The sequence below is a fragment of the Carcharodon carcharias genome, chromosome 5, assembly GCF_017639515.1.
Source record: "Carcharodon carcharias isolate sCarCar2 chromosome 5, sCarCar2.pri, whole genome shotgun sequence".
In the NCBI taxonomy this organism is placed as follows: domain Eukaryota; kingdom Metazoa; phylum Chordata; class Chondrichthyes; order Lamniformes; family Lamnidae; genus Carcharodon; species Carcharodon carcharias.
This window is the reverse complement of record NC_054471.1, coordinates 201,467,733-201,486,668: the sequence shown is the minus strand read 5'-3', so window position 1 is coordinate 201,486,668 and position 18,936 is coordinate 201,467,733. Positions and strand designations below refer to the sequence as shown.

Sequence of the window (18,936 nt, the reverse complement as noted above, 5' to 3'; positions counted from 1 at the left end):
GGTCAGTGCTAGGATTTCTGCTCTTTTTGACATACACAAATGACATGGATATTGGAATACAGAGTAAAAATTCAAAATTTGCTATGATGACTGTCACTTTAAAATCAGTTCAACTGAGTAGGGGTCACATGATTTGTACAACCAATGTGTGGCTAGAAAAGGAATATGTTCTAAGGAGGTGTTTCCTAGGAAAAAAGTGGCCGTATGAGGGGCTGGCTAGATACAAGCAGCCACAGAGGCTCTCATGTAAATAAAATTTGTTTGCCTAAGAAATCTCCCAAAGCGTGTTTCTATAGGTACCAAACTTGGAGGTATGGCAAACATTGAGGGTCCTATCATTTGACTGCAACAGGATATAGAAAGGCCAGCAGAATGGGCAAACAAATGGCACATGGAATCGAATACAGGGAATTGTGATGCATTTTGGCAGAAAGGATAGTGAGAGGCTTAGTGACATGGTTCTCAGGTGTGCAGGAACAGAGGAACCTGGAGGTGCGTGTGCATAGATCTTTGAAGGTAGCAGGACATATTGAGAGAAAATAATTACCAAGCATATGGAATCTTGGGCTTCATAAATAGAGGCATTGAGTACAAAAGTAGAGAAGTTACGTTGAACCTTTATAAAGCTCTTGTTAGGCCACAACTAGAGTATTACGTCCAGTTTTGGTCCCCACATTTTAGGAAGGATGTGAGATTCCTTGGGAGGGTGCAGAGAAGATTTATCAGAATGGTTTCTGAGCTGAGGGATTTTAGCTAGAAGTGTAAGTTGGAGAAGATGGGGTTGTTCTCTTTCGAGCAAAGGAGATTGAGGGGAGTTTGATGGCGGTGTCTAAGATTATGGAGGTTGAGATGAAATCGACAGAGAAAAGCTGTTCCCATTAGCTGATGGTTCAAGGATTAGGGGACACAGATTTAAGATTTTTGGCAAGAGATGCAGGGGCGATGTGAGATAGAACTTTTTTATGTAGTGAGTGATAATAATCTGGAACTCACTGCCTATGGAAGCAGATGGATGATTTCAAAAGGAAATTGGAGGTGTGCTTGAGGGAAATAAACCTGTAGGGCTATGGAGATAAAGCAGGGGTTAGAGTCTGAAAACAGAGCTGGTATGGACTCAATGGACTGAATGGCCACCTTCTAAGCTGTAATGTCTCTCTGACTCTGACGCCTGGGTTTTTGTGTGGGCTCTGAAAAACCCGCCATTGTGCAAATTTGCAACTTCTGAACTGCACACCCGACCCATGTGTGATCTTGCCATGGAATTTTGTCTTTTCACACAGGATTTAAGATTGCAATGCATTTTACGAGCCATGATGGAGGTGGGTGTGGAGGCAGGCTGGTTAGAAAGCCCAACTTGGTTTTTCAACACAGCAGCCCAGCTCCCAACATCATTTAAAACTCCCCTAAACATCACCCCTCACCTCCCTCACAGCCCCACCCACCCCTATGCCACCCCATGCCACCCCAGATCTCCCATGTCACTTCTATGTACCCTCAGATCCACCATGGCACCACATGGTCCTCCAATTCCTCCAAGGCACCTTATTCCACCTCCTTGCCCCCAAGTACTTTCCATAATCATCCATCCAGTTCCTCAGGAGCCATGCAATAGTAATGGAAATTATTTTAAAATAATTTGAAAACAATCTAATAATAATAAAATCCTGAATTCTAACAAACTATTATTGATACTAAAAACAACTCCAATGTAAATAAAAGTGATCCTTTAAGTGCCTATTAGGTTTGTAAACAAGAAATCACATCAAAAGCATTTTCAATTATTACAGTGTCTTAAAACTGCAAATCATTATTGGATCAATATACTATACCAGCTAAGGTGAAGCCAATTAAGTTTTTGAAACCCAGCCAAACCTTCATAATGGCTGCAGCTGTCATAACAAAAGCTGCCAGCTACATTTCCCAAAATGGAAAGAACAGATGGTACCCCATTTCCATTTCAAAACATTTCAGAGTGCCTGTCAATCAATGGAGGGGAGCAGGTACTGAGATTATTTTTCGGTTTTCAAAGGCATTTTTTTTTAACAGCCAGAGCTCTGATCACAGCATAAAACATGACAGCAGAGACTGACAGGACTTTTTTTTTTACATTTTTAATGCATTATGGCACATTTGACAATTGTAAACGTACTGTAATGCATGACAACAGTTACAAAATGCTGGTCAGTGTAATGGTCAGCTTACACTGACATCCAGTTTGGGTTCCACCAGGGCCACTCAGCTCCTGACCTCATTACAGCCTTGGTTCAAACATGGACAAAAGAGCTGAACTCCCGAGGTGAGGTGACAGTGACTGTCCTTGACAGCATGGCTACATTTGACCGAGTGTGGCATCAAGGAGCCCCAGCAAAACTGGAGTCAATGGGAATCAGGGAGTAAACTCTCCGCTGGTTGGAGTCATACCTAGCACAAAGGAAGATGTTTGTGCTTGTTGGAGGTCAGTCATCTCAGCTCCATGACATCACTGCAGGAATTCCTCAGGGTAGTTTCCTGGGCCCAACCATCTTCATCAATGACCTTCCTTCCATCATAAGGTCAGAAGTGGGGATGTTCGCTGATGATTGCACAATATTCAGCACCGTTCACGACTCCTCAGATACTGAAGCAGTCCATGTCCAAATGCAGCAAGACCTGGACAATATCCAGGCTCGGACTGACAAGTGGTAAGTAACATTCGCAACACACAAGTGTCAGGTAATGACCATCTCAACAAGAGATAATCCAACCATTGCCCCTTGATGTTCAATGGCATTACCATCACTGAATCCCCCACTATCAAAATCCCGGGGGTCACCATTGACCAGAAACTGAACTGGACTAGCCAAATAAATACTGTGGCTACAACAGCAGGTCAGAGGCAAGGAACAGTGCGATGAGTAACTCACCTCCTGACTCCTCAAAGTCTGTCCACAAGGCACAAGTCAGGAGTGTGATGGAATACTCCTCACTTGCCAGGATGGGTGCAGCTCCAGCAGCACTCAAGAAGCTGGACACCATCCAGGACAAAGCAGCCCACTTGATTGGCACCACATCCACAAACATTCACTCCCTCCACCACCAACGCACAGCAGCAGCAGTGTGTGTACCATCTACAAGATGCACAGCAAGAATTCACTAAGGCTCCTTTGACAGCACCTTCCAAACCCACGACCACTACCATCTCGAAGGACAAGGGCGGCAGATAGAGGGGAACACCACCACCTGGAAGTTCCCATCCAAGTCACTCAATACCTTGATTTGGAAATACATCGCTGTCCCTTCACTGTCGCTGGGTCAAAATCCCGGAATTCTCTCCCTAACAGCACTGTGGGTGTACCTACACCACATGGACTGCAGCAGTTCAAGAAGGTATCTCACCACCACCTTCTGAAGGGCAAATAGGGATGGGCAATAAATGCTGGCCCAGCCAGCGAAGCCCACATCCTGTTAATGAATAAAAAAAAACCTTTGCAGGACAAATCCCTGTGATGAATCATTGCATTAATACACACCCACATTACAATACAGCTTCTAAGAGTGACATTTGAAGGTGTCAAAACATTTTACACATGCCTTTTGGAATGTTCCCAAATCTTCAGGACACTTCCCCCAGTGGTCACAACCACTCCAAGGAGACATGTTTTTTAAGGCTTCCAAAGTCCCACAGCACCACACAAAACTGGTGTGCAGGTGAAAATACAATTTTCCTGTGATTCTCACATTGGGAACCCTGACCTTGGAAGAGGTGCATGTGCCTTTTGCACCCAAGGTCATCTCAACCCATCAAAGGGCCACACAAAAATGTTGTGAGGTTGGGAAAGGAGAGAAAAATTGTTTTCCTCTGAAAAAAACTATATGCATTGTTTTGCGCCCCCATTCCCCCCTCCATTTGGAGATGAAAGTATAACCCTATAACCATTTTGTTTGACCTAATGAACATATTTGAGTAGCATGGAAAAGGATTTCTCTCCTTATCATTCTCAATTATAAATATAAACCTTATAGAAAAAACCTCAAAGCTTTTTGGATATCATGGGCAGAATTTTTGCCTGTCAGGCAAGTGGGCCTGACACAATCTCTGGCGGGCGGGGAGCTGATCCCCGCTGGAGGAACAGGCCCCGCTGCCATTTTGCATGGGTGGCCAATTAAGGCCCCCCCAGCATGCCGTCCAGCGGGAAGCGCTATGCACTTTCTGTGTGGATGGGATTCCCCAAAAGCGAGAGTGCGCTCTTTCACGCATACGCACGAAGGAGCTCACATCTCCCTGAGGCTAAGTGCAGCCTCAGGGAGATCGCTGGCACTTTTAAAAAGATTAAAAATAGAAAAAAAAATCCCTTAACATATGCCCCTCATGTGACAATGTCACATGAGTTGGGACATGTTCATAATTTACCTAATAACTTTATTAAACTTTTTTAAACCCGACATGAAACCTGATCCCGCTAGTGGATGAGGTTTCATGTTTTCTCTATTCCCCACCGGGGCTCCTGGTCTGCCCGCCAGCCTTAAGGTTGGACAGGCAGGTCCTTTAATTGCATAATTGATCCTGTCAATGGCCTCAACTGGCCATTGACAGGTCGGCGGGCCCACAGCTGATTTTTCTTAAAAATTTACCTGAAAATTTAAATGGGGCCGGTGACGTCGGGGGTTCTGCCCAACATCATCCCACATCATTTGCGTGTTGGCGAGTGGGCCCCGCCCCCTTCTTGCCGATGGCAAAATTTTGCCCCATCAATTTAAAAAATACTTAATTGATATTTGGACTTTTATTCTGTCTCTGCAGAGCTGCATAAAGTCTCAGCAAGCTGTTATTTTAAAATGTCAGCTTTGGCTCCATTGCATCTTTATCCCTGAGTCAGAAGGATGTAGGTTTAAGTACCACTCTGCGTAACTTGAATGCCCAGTCTAACACTTCAGTGCAGTCTCAGTCCCAAACTGCTTTCTCTGGTAAAATATCCCTTGGAGAAATTTGAAAAAGAGCATAGCAGTTCCCTCCAGTGTTCTGACTAATATCTATTATTCAACTAACAGCAGTAAAACAGGTTACCTAGCCATTATCCCAATGTTGACTGTGGAACCTTGCTGTGTAACATTGGCTGGAATATTTCCTACATGACAATGCATTTCAAAAACACTTAATTATCTGTAAAGCGCTTCAGGATGCCCTGAGGTTGTGAAAGGTGCTATCTAAATGCAAGTTATTTTCCTTTCTTTCTTAGTACTAGACTATTTTTTGCCCATCAATGTTTCAGCATTAGATACAAGATCTCAACTATGGAAGCTGCCTTAAGATTATTTCAGGTTGCCATTTAAATTTGAAATATCAATTTGACATTTCAGTTACTTGAATGGAGCATCTATGTTCATTTAACAATAAAATAATTTTACTGAGGAACTGTCTCCTAAGAAACTAATTACATCTTTTGCAGGTTCGCATTGGTAATCAGGTTTCACCGCTTGGACACTCTCAGGGTAAACTTGTTTTCATTCTTTTGTGTACTGAGTGCCATATATGTGCTTCTTTCTTACTAGGGGCAGAAATTAGTGTTGGCAACAGGGGTCCTGTCCACTGGTTGGAGAACCGGCAGGAACCCTGCATCACTTTTCTCCAGGGGGTCCAATGTGATTACTAGGCAAGCAGGTACTTACCTGGACAGCATAGGCCTCTCCACTGGATTAACTCCTCAGTAGGGTGGAAATCGCACCACTAACCCCCCTCCCATTACCCCCCATTACTAGCAGTGCGACTGGGAGTTGTGCCACTGGACCAGGGATTGTTGCTGGATTCATGGCAAGAGATAAGTGTGGTGGGATGGGGGTTGTGGGAGCTTTGCTGGGTAACTTTCTGGAGGCACAGGAGACTTGTACAAGTCCTCATGAAATGCCTGAACCACCATTGAATCCTCAGGGATAATTGGTTTTAAGTGGCTCATTAACAAGTCTAATTGCCCTCCTGCCGCTTGTGGATGGGTTTCTTGCCTTGGCTCCTTTATACCACTTACTAAATGAGTGGTCCACTGCTGTGAGTCAGACAGACATCTTCACATGTGATTCACTTGGTCCACCTGCTCCAGTGGGCTCCATTAAATTCTGTTCTATATGTGTTTCACAGTTGTGAAATGTTACCTTGACGAATAAACACTGCTAAAAAGTGTATGGTTTACACTGGTAGTCAATGTGTTTCCACATAAATTCAATTTTTATTGCAATGTAAAAATTTGTATCCATATGTGTAGTTCCCTGGTGTTGAAATCAAGACAAGATTTACTATTATTAATTCTTTCCTTTCACCTCTGATTTATAAACTAATTTCTGCTTCACGCTTCACTTCCTTCTCCACTTATAGCCTCTCAAAATCAAAACATTTTGCACTATCCAACCTGCCAACATTTAGCATCACTTTTTGAAATATCCCATCTTCTCTCAGCCTTTGTAAATTTGGTGCTGTAGTGCAGCATGAAGCTTCAGGATGAAGCCTGTGTAGGAGGACATATTTTGCATGCTGGTAATTCTGTATGTAAAACACTCTTCATCATCATTTTCTTTAAATTGTGATCCATGATACTACTTCATACTCTATCCCAATCTTTCCTTGCATGTTAAATCTGTACCTCCTTCAGTCTTTCATTTCTTGTACAATGTGCAGAATTTAAAAACCCAAGCTTGAAATCACCTAATTGCTCCTTCCTGACTTTGCCAATCTTCTTTCCTAATCTTTTCATCCTGGGTGTATCTTGTACTTTTGGCTTTTCACCTAGGTTTCTCAATTTAACAAAAAACTCTCCTTCCCTTTTCAATCAGAAATATTCAACCCTTCATGTATAAAGGTATAAATTACAGATTTGTGGGCTGGCATGCCACTGTAGTTGCTGTGATATGGTTGCTGAGGAGCTCTGGTCCTGATGCTGCCAGAGTTTGTGGTCTCAGGAGAGAACACCATTTGCATGGCCCGGTAGGAACTGGTCCTTTCCCAAAACTCCAAAGTGCAGTGGAAGTGTGTGCTCTGGGCCATTGAACCCCAGGAAATAAGCTTTCTGAAGTTCTTTCCTACTGTGCTGCAAGTGCCTCCAAGGTGGGAAAGCACAACCATAATTTGTTGGTCTGGTATGTTTTGTTTTGGTATGCCAAGTTTAACTAAATGGAATCACTGGCTTTTCAATAAAAAGCACCAAATGCTATCCACGAGACAGAACCATGAAATTGTGCCTCAAAGCGAAACATTATTTTTTTGGCATCATCAAAAGTGATCTGACAACATTATAACTACTGAGTTCATGATGCAAATTCCTATGACTAGTGCAAGTTTTGCAAGAAGCCAGTCAGGCACTTGACATTCATTTTCCTGTCTACAGGACTGATTGTATTTATCTCATTCACTTTTTATCACAGCTACATTTTCTATTTCCACTAAATACAACAAAAATGGCAATATATTAGATGCCAAATTATTGGTTTTGGAGGACAATTTCCTGTGACCAAGGGTTTTATTGCAGTGAATACTGTTGCTCTTTTCCATATAACTAGCATTGATATTGTTGATCTGTTATATTTCTTGGATATCTTGAATGTTTAGAAATACAAAGGGTTGGGGGTAGATTGGGTGCTGTGAGCCTCCATCATTTATCCACAGCTTTTGTTTCCTGCTCCCACACTTATTTTGCCCAGCCTTGGTTTTGCCTGCTGCTTTTTTGCCTGATACGGTCTTCGTATGAGTGGAAACCTAAGTTCAAAATACTTTTTGGTGCATCCCATTGTAAGTGCTGAGATGTGCATGCCTGGAATCTACACTTCTGACTCTGTCAATTTTCATGGAGTCAGAACAAACTCACTGCACTCTATGCCAATGACAGGTGACCATGACACTGGGGATGTATTTAAGATGCTTACTGTTAGTGAAGTCAATCTGGCCAAAGGCTAGTGTGCCAAGGGATGGGGTGCTGAAAACTGCTCCTGGGGTTTATTTTGCAAGTGGGGTACAAGTAATATCTTCAAACCAATTTCAAAAGCCTCTTTAGAGGCCATGTCCATGACCCCTAGCTGGATCCCCGGATAGGCCCCATTTCCAATGTCTAGCAGCATGTATGCCCCGGGTGTACTGGTCACCACTCTGGACCCCACCAGCTGAGAGGCTGGGCTGTCTAATTTGGCTTTGCTCTTTAAAAGGTCAGATGGGAATTCCTAGACAAGACCAGATGGTGGCGGAACTGGGTCCCAACTAAAACAAAAACAGAATTACCTGGAAAAACTCAGCAGGTCTGGCAGCATCAGTGGAGAAGAAAATAGTTGACGTTTCGAGTCCTCATGACCCTTCGACAGAACGGTTTGAAGTTCTGTTGAAGGGTCATGAGGACTCGAAACGTCAACTCTTTTCTTCTCCACCGATGCTGCCAGACCTGCTGAGTTTTTCCAGGTAATTCGGTTTTTGTTTTGGATTTCCAGCATCCGCAGTTTTTTTGTTTTTGGGTCCCAACTAAGTTTGGCAGATGAATTATAATGTGGGAAATGTGAGGTTGTCCACTTTGGCAAGAAGAATAGAAAAGCAGAAAGGCTGCAGAATGCTGTGGTATAGAAGGATCTGGGTGTCCTTGTACATGAATCATTAAAAGTTTGCATGCAGGTATAGCAAGCAATTAGGAAGGCAAGTGGATTGTTGGCCTTTATTGCAGGAGGGTTGGAGTACAAAAATAAGGATGTTTTGCTACAACTGTACAGGGCATTGGTGAGACCACACCTAGAGTAGTGTGTATTGTTTGGGTCTCCTTACTTAAGGAGGGATATGCTTGCATTGAAAACAATTCAGAGAAAGCTCACTAGGCTGATTCCTGGGATAAAGATGTTGTTTTATGAGCAAGGGTTGAGCTGGTTGGGCCTAAGCTCATTGGAGTTTAGAAGAATGACAGGTGATCTTACTGAAACATATAAGATTCTGGGGGGCCCTGACAGGGTAGATGCTAAGGGGATGTTTCCCCTCATGTGGTAATCTAGAACTAGGGGGCACAGTTTAAAAATAAGGGGTCTCCCATTTAAGACAGAGATGAGGAGGAATTTATTCTCTCAGAGGGTCATCAGTGTTTGGAATTCTCTTCACCAATGAGCAGTGAAAGCTAGGTCATTGAATATGTTTAAGGCTGAATTTGACAATTTTTTGATTGACAAGGGAGTCGAGAATTATGGGGAACAGACAGGAAAATGGAGTTCAGACCACAGCCAGATCAGCTGTGATCTTATTGAATGGTGGAGCAGGCTTGATGTTCTGAATGGCGTACTTCTGGTCAAGAGATCAGAGAACTTTAAATCTGCACTGCGCCCAAAATCATTTGCGCTCTTGTTTCCTGTGAATTGTTTATGCTTGTTTAAGATTTAATTTACATGAATCAAGTTCTGTTCATGAAACTGGCCATGTACCCAGATTGAAATTGTATGGATCCACAAATTGTGCCCGCTTTGGGATGATTCTTTAAAGTGTACTCATTTTCTTAGGCGCACTGACACTAGCAAACATGTTTAAAAGTTTTAGCATATCAAAATATTTAATTCCGCTGGTTCATGGAAGGTTTTACATTTATAATTATGCAAACTAAATTTAGTGGGAGTTGAAGTGTAAAAAGCCCAATATCAAGCATGTTTGAGGTGCAATTTAGGATAATTCCCGATTCTGAAAACCCAACTCGGGGAAAAACTTCCCTGAGCCTTCAGATTTTCATTCGGGGGGGGGGGGGGAGGCGGGGGGGGGGGGGGTAACAGGGCTAACAGGGGTCAGGCTCACCGACCCCCCAAAAGAGTTTAGAGGCAGCCACAAGGGCTGGCAGGTGCCAGTGTGCATTGTGTAAGAGGGCTGCCTCGGTGCTCTAGGACTTTGCTTCAGTTATGATAAGAAAAATTAAACAAAAAACCCTCTGGCCTTCCCCCCTCACACCCCACACACTGTCCATGCCCCATTCATGTCAACTCATATCACCTCATGCCCTCCACCCATCCCCCATGGCTCCTCATACCCTCCATACCAACCCATGACCTCCACACTCATCCCCATAATGCTTTATAGCTCCTATGCCAACTTAGTGCCAACTCATACCAACCCATGCTCCCCATACACCACCCTTTGCTCTTATACTCACCATACCAACTCACCCAGTAACCAACATGGACAGACTTCAGGAACTGTAGTGAGATGAAATGAAATAAATGTCTAACTCTAAATGGCAGATTTCACTATATTTAAAAAACATTCTCATTTATAACATTTAAATCCATTCAAGTACCTATTCCAATATATAAACAAATATTTCCTTCAAGTACCTAATTCCTTATGAAAATATACATTTGTCTTCAGATCCCACATCAAAGACAGATCTCTTTATTACCACTTGGATCTGTCAATCAAACTGTGAACTTACAGGTCCCCAACTGTGATAATGATAGCTTGTGGAGGCTCTCAAGCAGCACTAATTATGTCAACAAACAGTAAAATAGCAAGCACTGATTATTTTCAACTGTAGACTGATTGTTTTTCAGAAATATAAAGGGCCTGGGGACTTAAATGACTTGATAGCTTGACAGTTCCACAGAGCTTATCCACTTTTTATGCACATTCATGTCTATTTTTAACAGTCCCAAAGGGGTACCTGACCTCTCCCAAAGGGCACCTGAAATCTCCCAATGGGCACCTGACCTCTCCCAAAGGGCATCTTACCTCTCCAAAAGGCAACCTTATTTCTCCAAAATTCTTTCCAAATAATTCTGTTGGCCCTAAACCTTTTCTTCAAATGTCTAAACCCCATGAGTTGTGTTTTAGTAATCCCAGCAATGAAAATTGGTCCTGTTTGAAGACAGCTGCACTTCTACATGTACAACTGCCTCCCTGAACCCTGAATGTGCAAAGTACAACCTGCCCCCATTAATCCCCAGTGAATATTGTGGGTGCCAGATTCAGGGCTAAGGTGCAAGAGCCCTTCTGCCTCTGCAAAGATTCAGGCTCTGATCTATAAGTGGCTAAATTCCTTAAATTACATATAAAAAGTTTAAGGCTCTGTTGTAGGGTGGCAGAGTTGTACTATTAGGGATAAGAGTTGATCTGCAGACACTTCTTGGGTGGAAACATTGAGAGCAGGAATTTCCTGTCGGTGAGTGGGGGGGCGGGGCCCGTGGGGGGGTGGGGCCCATGGGTGGCAGGGCCTGTGGGGGGGCAGGGCCCGCTCGCCGACACGTAAAATGATGTGTGGTGATGTTGGTTGGAACTCCCGACATCACCACACCCCATTAAATTTTCAGGAAGGTGGGTGCAGCAAAGTCAGCTGTGCGCCCACCGACCTGTCAATGGCCAATTGGGGCCATTGACAGACTCATTTAACTAATTAATGGGCCTGCCCGTCCAACCTTAAGGTTATTTTTGACAGAACAGCCGATCTCCATGAGGCAACAATTAACCTCAGGGAGATGAGTTCGCTCTTTCCTGCGCATGTGTGAAAGTGAACACTCGCAGGTTTGGGGAATCCCCCCTGCCTGCACAGGGAGCACATCGCGCTTCCCGTGCGGACATCACACTGGGCGGGCCTAAATTAGCCCACCCACATAAAATGGCGCCGCGCCCCTGATTGGGGGCACTGATCGAACTTCAACTTTACCCCCAACGGGGGGAATATCCTGCCCTAAGTTTATTTATAATATACTCAGAAGCAACTACAAATGTGCTTTCAACTCCAACTCCATCACTGCACTTACTGCTGAGGTAGCCCGTGCTAATCTCCTATTGGTTACTACAGGTCATGTGATCTTCCTTAACAAGTATTATTCTTAAAGGTACATTAGACACTAAATAAAACCATAATTACTACATTCCTCCTCCTTTAACTCGGCTATATCTATTAGTACATATTTTACACTGGGTGAGGAATTTACAAGTTCAGTCTTTCAGATAGTTTCCTGGTACATGTGGAATGTTGCAGCTCCACAACTTCAGATTCTTTGTCAGGAACCTCCTTTTCCGGAATTGCCTGAACATCAGGTGCTTCGATGGGCACTTGCAGTTCTGCATCCTCAACTCTTACAGGAACATCAGACATGTCTGTCCTGCATTGAGTATCCTCAACAGGAAACGCAGACCTGGTCATGAACACTGGTGGAGCCATAACTTGCTGATTTGCTTCTCTCTTCCTTAAATGATCCACATGTTTACTGATGATCCAGTCTTCCACCTCCACATGGTAAGATGGAGGTCCAGTCATTGCACTTATTTCACCTGGTAACCACTTTGGTCCTTTCCCGAAATTTTTTACATATACCGTTTCTCCCACAGTGTCTAGTTTTCTGGCTGCCCTGACTCCTTTCTACCTTCCCCTCTAAATTCGGCATTAATAAGCTCAGTCTCGTCCTGAGATGCCATTTCAACAATTACTCCGCAGGTGTGACACCTGTTGTTGTGTGAGGGGTAGTCCTGTAATGAAAAAGCAAGAGTGCTAGCTTGGTTGCCAAGGAATCTCCAGTTGGCTTTTTCACGCCTGCTTTGAACATTTGAACTGCCCTTTCAGCCAGTCTATTTGAGGGAGGGTGGTATGGTGCAGTTTTCACGAGTGATACCGTTGAGGCTGATAAACCGTTGAAACTCAGCACTCATAAATGCCATGCTCATTATCAGAAACAACTATTTCTGGTAGTCCGTGAATGGCTAAACTCTGACGTAGTTTCTCATTTGTAGCAGTCAACATTGGTGACCTCACCTCATATATGCCCAACCATTTTGAATGGGCATCGACAATGAGCAGAAACATTGATGATGTTGGACCTTTCCTGGGAGCAATGTGTAACTGCACCCAGGGTCTACCTGGCTACTCCCATGGATGTAACGAAGCTGTCACTGGCAAATTTTGCAGTTTCTGACATTGCACACAGTGCTTTATTAAACCCTATTTCGCCATCCATCCCAGACCTCCGTAGATGGCTGCATGCTAGGGTCTTAATTCGGGAAATTCCTGTGTAGTTCAATTAAAAGTGGCTCCCTTCCTTTTGGAGGAACGATCACTCGTGCACCCCACAATAAGCTGCCATCCTGACTGGTTATTTCATGTCTTCTGTTGAAGTACAGTTTCATTCCATCAGATAGGGGCTCCTGAGACCAACCATATAGCTCTTGTTCTCATAGGACTGGGTCCTGACTTGTCCAGTCTCTGAACTGTCGAGCACATACCGGTGAGAAATCTAAGAAATTTAACAGTAAAACAAATCCCTGTGGAACTGGGAGGTGCAAAAGCAAATGACTAAGGGCATTGGCGTTTCCAATTTGATTTCCAGGCCTGTGTAAGAAAGTGTATTTGTTTGCTGCCAGAATAAAAGTCACAGAATCACAGAATCACAGCGCAGAAGAGGCCTTTCAGTCCATCGAGTCTGCACCGACACGTCAGAAACACCTGACATACCTACTTAATCCCATTTACCAGCACTTGGCCCATAGCCTTGAATGTTATGACATGCCAAGTGCTCATCCAGGTACTTTTTAAAGGGTGTGAGGCAACCCACCTCCAACACCCTCCCAAGCAGTGCATTCCAGACCGTCACCACCCTCAGGGTAAAAAAGTTTTTCCTCACATCCCCCCTAAACCTCCTGCCCCTCACCTTGAACCTGTGTCCTCTCGTGACTGACACCTCAACTAAGGGGAACAGCTGCTCCCTACCCACATAATCTTGTACACCTCGATCAGGTCACCCCTCAGTCTTCTCTGCTCCAACAAAACAACCCAAGTCCATCCAACCTCTCTTCATAACTTAAATGTTTCATCCCAGGCAACATCCTGGTGAATCTCCTCTGCACCCCCTCCAGTTAAATCATATCCTTCCTATAATGTGGCGACTAGAACTGCACACAGTACTCCAGCTGTTACCTCACCAAGGTTCTATACAACTCCAAAGTGACCTCCCTACTTTTGTAACCTATGCCTCGATTGATAAAGGCAAGTGTCCCATATGCCTTTTTCACCACCGCACTAACATGCCCCTCCGCCTTCAGAGATCTATGGACACACACGCCAAGGTCCCTTTGTTCCTCAGAACTTCCTAGTGTCATGCCATTCATTGAATACTTCCTTGTCAAATTACTCCTTCCAAAGTGTATCACCTCACACATTAAATTCCATCTGCCACTTATCTGTCCATTTGACCATCCCGTCTATGTCTTCCTGTAGCCCAAGACATTCAACCTCACTGTTAGCCACAACCTGGCCAATCTTTGTGTCATCTGCAAACTTCCTAATCCTACCCTCCACATAGTTATCTATGTCATTTATATAAATGACAAATAATAGGGGACCCAGCACAGATCCCTGTGATACACCACTGGACACTGGCTTCTAGTCACTAAAGCATCCTCCTGTCATCACCCTCTGTCTCCTACAGCTAAGCCAATTTTGAATCCACCTTACCAAATTACCCTGTATCCCATGTGCATTTGCCTTCTTTATAAGTCTCCCATGCAGGACCTTGCCAAAGGCTTTGCTGAAATCCATATAAACTACATCAACTGCACTCCCCTCATCTACACACCTGGTCACCTCCTCAAAACATTCAATCACATTTGTTAGGCATGACCTCCCTCTGAAAAAGCCATGCTGACTATCCCTGATCAAACCTTGCCTCTCCAAGTGGAGATAGATACTCTCCTTCAGAATTTTCTCCAATAGTTTCCTTACCACTGATGTGAGACTCACTGGCTGTAGTTCCCTGGCTTATCTCTACAACCCTTCTTAAATAGCAGAACCACATTAGCTGTTCTCCAGTCCTCTGGCACCTCCCCCATGGCCAGAGAGGAATTAAAAATTTGGGTAGAGCCCCTGCGATCATCTCCCTTGCCTCCCTCAGCAGTCTGGGACACAAATCATCCGGACCTGGAGATTTGTCCATTTTTAAGCCTGCCAACGCCTCCAATATGTTGTCACTCCCTGTATCAACTTGCTCAAGAACCTCGCAGTCTCTCTCTCCGAGTTCCATACCTTCATCCTCATTCTCTTGGGTGAAGACAGATGTGAATTATTCGTTCAACACTTTACCGATGTCTTCTGGCTCCACCCATAGATTGCCCCCTTGATCCCTAATGGGCCCTACTCTTTCCCTGGTTATCCTCTTCCCATTGATATACTTATAGAACATCTTGGGATTTTCCCTACTTTTACTAGCCAGAGCTTTCCCATATCCCCTCTTTGTTCTCCTAATTGTTTTCTTAAGCTCCACCTTGCACTTTCTGTACTCCATTAATGCCTCTGCTGATTTGCTCCCCTTGTACCTGCTAAAAGCCTCTCTTTTCTTTCTCATCGTATCCTGAATATCTCGTCATCCATGGTTCTCTGGGCTTGTTACTCCTTCCTATCACTATAGAGGGAACATGTTGAGCCTGTACCCTCCCCATTTCCTTTTTGAACGCCCCCACTGCTCTTCTGCAGATTTCCCCACAAGTAGCTGTTCCCAGTCTACCTTAGCCAGATCCTGCCTTATTTTACTAAAATCCACTCTCCCCTAATTCAAAGCATTTTTTTGCAACTTGTCTATTTCTTTGTCCATGACAAACTTAAACCGTACCATGTTGTGGTCGCTATTGCTAAAATGCTCCCCCACCACCACCTCAGTCACCTGTCCGGCTTCATTCCCCAGAATTAGGTCCAGCACTGTGCTGCCCCTTGTTGGACCCACTACATATTGACCTAAAAAGTTCTCCTGTACACATTTCAAGAAGTCCACTACATCCAAGCCATTAACACTATGTCTATCCCAATTAATGTTGAGAAAGTTTAAATCACCTAATATAATTACTCTATTGTTATCATTTATGTGCATATTGTGCACATACTTGCTCTCCAATTTCCCACTGACCATCTGAGGGTCTACAATAAACATCTAACAATGTGGCTGCCCCTTTTTTATTCCTAAGCTCTATCCACAAAGCTTCATTCGACACCCCCTCCAAGATATCATCTCTCCTTACTGCAGTAACTAACTCCTTAACTAATAATGCAATGCCTCCTCCTCTTTTACCCCCCTCACCTGAAGATTCTATATTCTGGAATGTTGAGCTGCCAATCCTGCCCCTCCCTCAACCACGTCTTTGTGATGGCTACTATATCACAATTCCACATGTCAATCCTCACCCTTAACTCATCCGTTTTACCTGTAACACTCCTGGCATTAAAGTAGAGGTCATCCAGCCTTGCCTTACTCCCTTGAAACTTAATGCAGCTGTACTCCCTCTGACTTGATTGTTTTACTGTATTATGACATGTCCCTATTCTGTTAACATCCTGTGTCCCCTCCCCCTGCTAAGTTAGTTTAAACTCCTCCCAACAGCACTAGCAAACCCACCCACAAGGATGTTAGTCTTGCTCTGGTTCAGATGTAGACCATCCCGCTTGTACAGGTCCCATCTTCCCCAGAAACAGTCATAGTGATCCAGAACTCTGAAATCCTCCCTCCTGCACCAACTCTTAAGCCACATATTCATCTGCGCTATTCTCCTATTTCTGTGCTTGCTAATCCAGAGATTACAACCTGAGAGGTCTTGCTTTTTAGTCTACTGCCTAACTCCCTGAATTCTTGATGCAAGACCTCATCCCTCTTTCTACCTTTGTCATTGGTACCAACATGTACCATGACCTCTGCCTTATCACCCTCCCCCTTCAGGATGCCCTGCAGCCATTCAGTGACATCCCGGACCCTGGCGCCAGGGAGGCAACACACCATCCTGGAGTCATGTTGATGGCCACAGTAGCACCTATCTGTTCCCCTGACTATAGAATCCCCTATTACTATTGCTCTTCCTCCTTTCCTCCCCTCCTGTACAGACAGGCTGCTTGTGGTGCCAGAAGCTTGGCTCTATCCGCACTCCCTGGAGGAACCAGTGCCCTCATCAGTCTCCAAAACAGAATACCAATTTGTGAGCAGGACCCCAGGGGACTCCTGAACTACCTGCCTGTTTCTCTTGGACTGCCTGGTGGTCACCCATTCCCTTCCTTCCTCAAGTCCCTTCATCTGCGGTGTGACCACCTCTCTAAACGTGCTATCCACGATGCTCTCAGACTCGCGGATGCTCCACACTGTCCCCAGCCGCTGTTCCAGCTCTGAAACCTGAGCTTCCAGGAGCTGCAGCTGGGCACACTTCCTGCACACATGCTGGTCCCGGGCACTGGAAATGTCCCCGGCTTCCCACATGGAGCACGAGGAGTACACCATGGCTTTGAGCTCTCCTGCCATGACAGCCCTTTAAATTAAACCTTTTAAATCAATTACTTTAGACCCTTCTTTCCTGATCCTCATTACTACAGAATATACAAACTATAAACCACAAAAAGACCTTAAACTATAAACGATAAAAGTAGTAAATATTTACCCGACCTTACCCACTACTTACCAGTCATTCCTTTCCCTCGTAGCCTCTACTGCTGCAGCAGGGCAAGACTACTCTCTGAAGATTTAAGAGGTCCATCTTTGTATTTGCTGAGGCTATGGGTGGTATAGCCTTGTCCTCACTAAACAATCCTAGCAATGGTTTGTGGTCTGCAACAATTGTAAAATGGCGGCCATGTATGTACTGGCGAAATTTCTTGACATCAAGTAAGATGGACAGGCCTTCTTTTTCCATCTGTGATTATCCCATTTCCGCTGTGGTGAGCATTCCTGATACGTAACCGATTGGTCATTCCGTGCCATCATCCATCCAATGAGAAAGCACTGCTCCCACTCTGTAGGGAGACACGTCACATGTCAGCACCAATTCTTTCGTCTGGTCACAATGCACTAATAGATTGGGCGAGAGCAACAATTGCTTCACCTTTATGAAAGCTTCTTTCTGGGACGCCTCCCAAGGGCAATGATGGTTCTTTTTGAATAGAGAATGCAGAGGGGCCAGCACTGTAGACAAATTGGGTAAGAACGGCCCCTATAGTTGATCATTCCTAGGAATGATTTGAGCTCTAAGGTGCTCTTTGGAGCAGGTGCCTGTCTTATGGCTCTCACTTTCTCCTCAACCGGGTGGAGGCCCTGTGAATATACCTGGTGACCCAAATAAATCACCTCCCTCACTTGGAATGTGCACTTTTCTTTTTTTCACACAGACTTAAATATCTTCTTGATTTCACTGCTGGCCAGATTGTTATCAGATGCAAGCTCAATTTGTCTGATCTCAGTGACTGTGTCTCCCAGAATTTCATTATCTGTCGGCTTCTTGGGAAATTCTGTGACTTTTGCTTCCAAAGCTTCTTTGGCTCCATTCAGCTGATTGTTCAGCTCTTTACTAGACAGCTAGCTTCACTGAGCTGGCATTGCCTTGGAATTTATTTAAGCTCCTGTCCCCTGGCTGAATCCAGCTATACACAGCTCTCAGGGCTTCCTGTCAGCCCTCTCTGATCACCAGGGCTTCCCCAAACCCTCGTCATGTTTCTTCTGTTGTGCTTCCATTCCACTGTTTGAGACGACCTTCATTTCTTCATGTTGCTGAATGGTGCCACATTCCTTTTGCATTTGAACTTAAAGGACAATCAACTGTACTTTCAACTGTTTAATTTCTTGTTGCCTTCCCTCTGGGGTCTCTTGTTACCTCCAGCAGAATTGCCCTCTCTCTGGGGTCTCTTATTGCCTCCAGCAGAATTGCCCTCACTCTGGGGTCTCTTATTGCCTCCAGCAGAGTTGCCCTGTCTCTGGGGTCTCTTGTTGCATTCCGCAGAGTTGCCCTCTCTCTAGTGTCTCTTCTAATTTTCTGTCCATAGCAATTTTTCTTGTATTTACATTTTAAATGTATTCCACTGTAAGAACAGTCATCGTTTTCTCTCTCAGGCTGTCTTTTCTGTGCTTTGTTTCCCATGTTTTTCCAGTTTTGATGGGATCCCCTTGGGCCCTTCTCTTTTAACTTTGTAAAAGGTTGTTTCTGTTCTGAAAAAAAACATAGCAGCGATTTCCTCTCCCTTTGCT

General features: G+C 44.4%; 1 protein-coding gene across 5 annotated transcripts in view; it reads left to right on the top strand.

Annotated features, from left to right (window-relative positions):
• The window catches only part of blk (BLK proto-oncogene, Src family tyrosine kinase), a 128,625-nt gene that overhangs the window by 19,515 nt on the left and 90,174 nt on the right, over positions 1 to 18,936 (top strand). For all 5 annotated transcript variants that reach the window (XM_041188487.1, XM_041188488.1, XM_041188491.1 and 2 more), the window contains exon 3: positions 5,427 to 5,469. In XM_041188487.1, the coding sequence (XP_041044421.1) occupies positions 5,427 to 5,469 (43 nt within the window). The remainder of the gene's footprint in view (positions 1 to 5,426; positions 5,470 to 18,936) is intronic.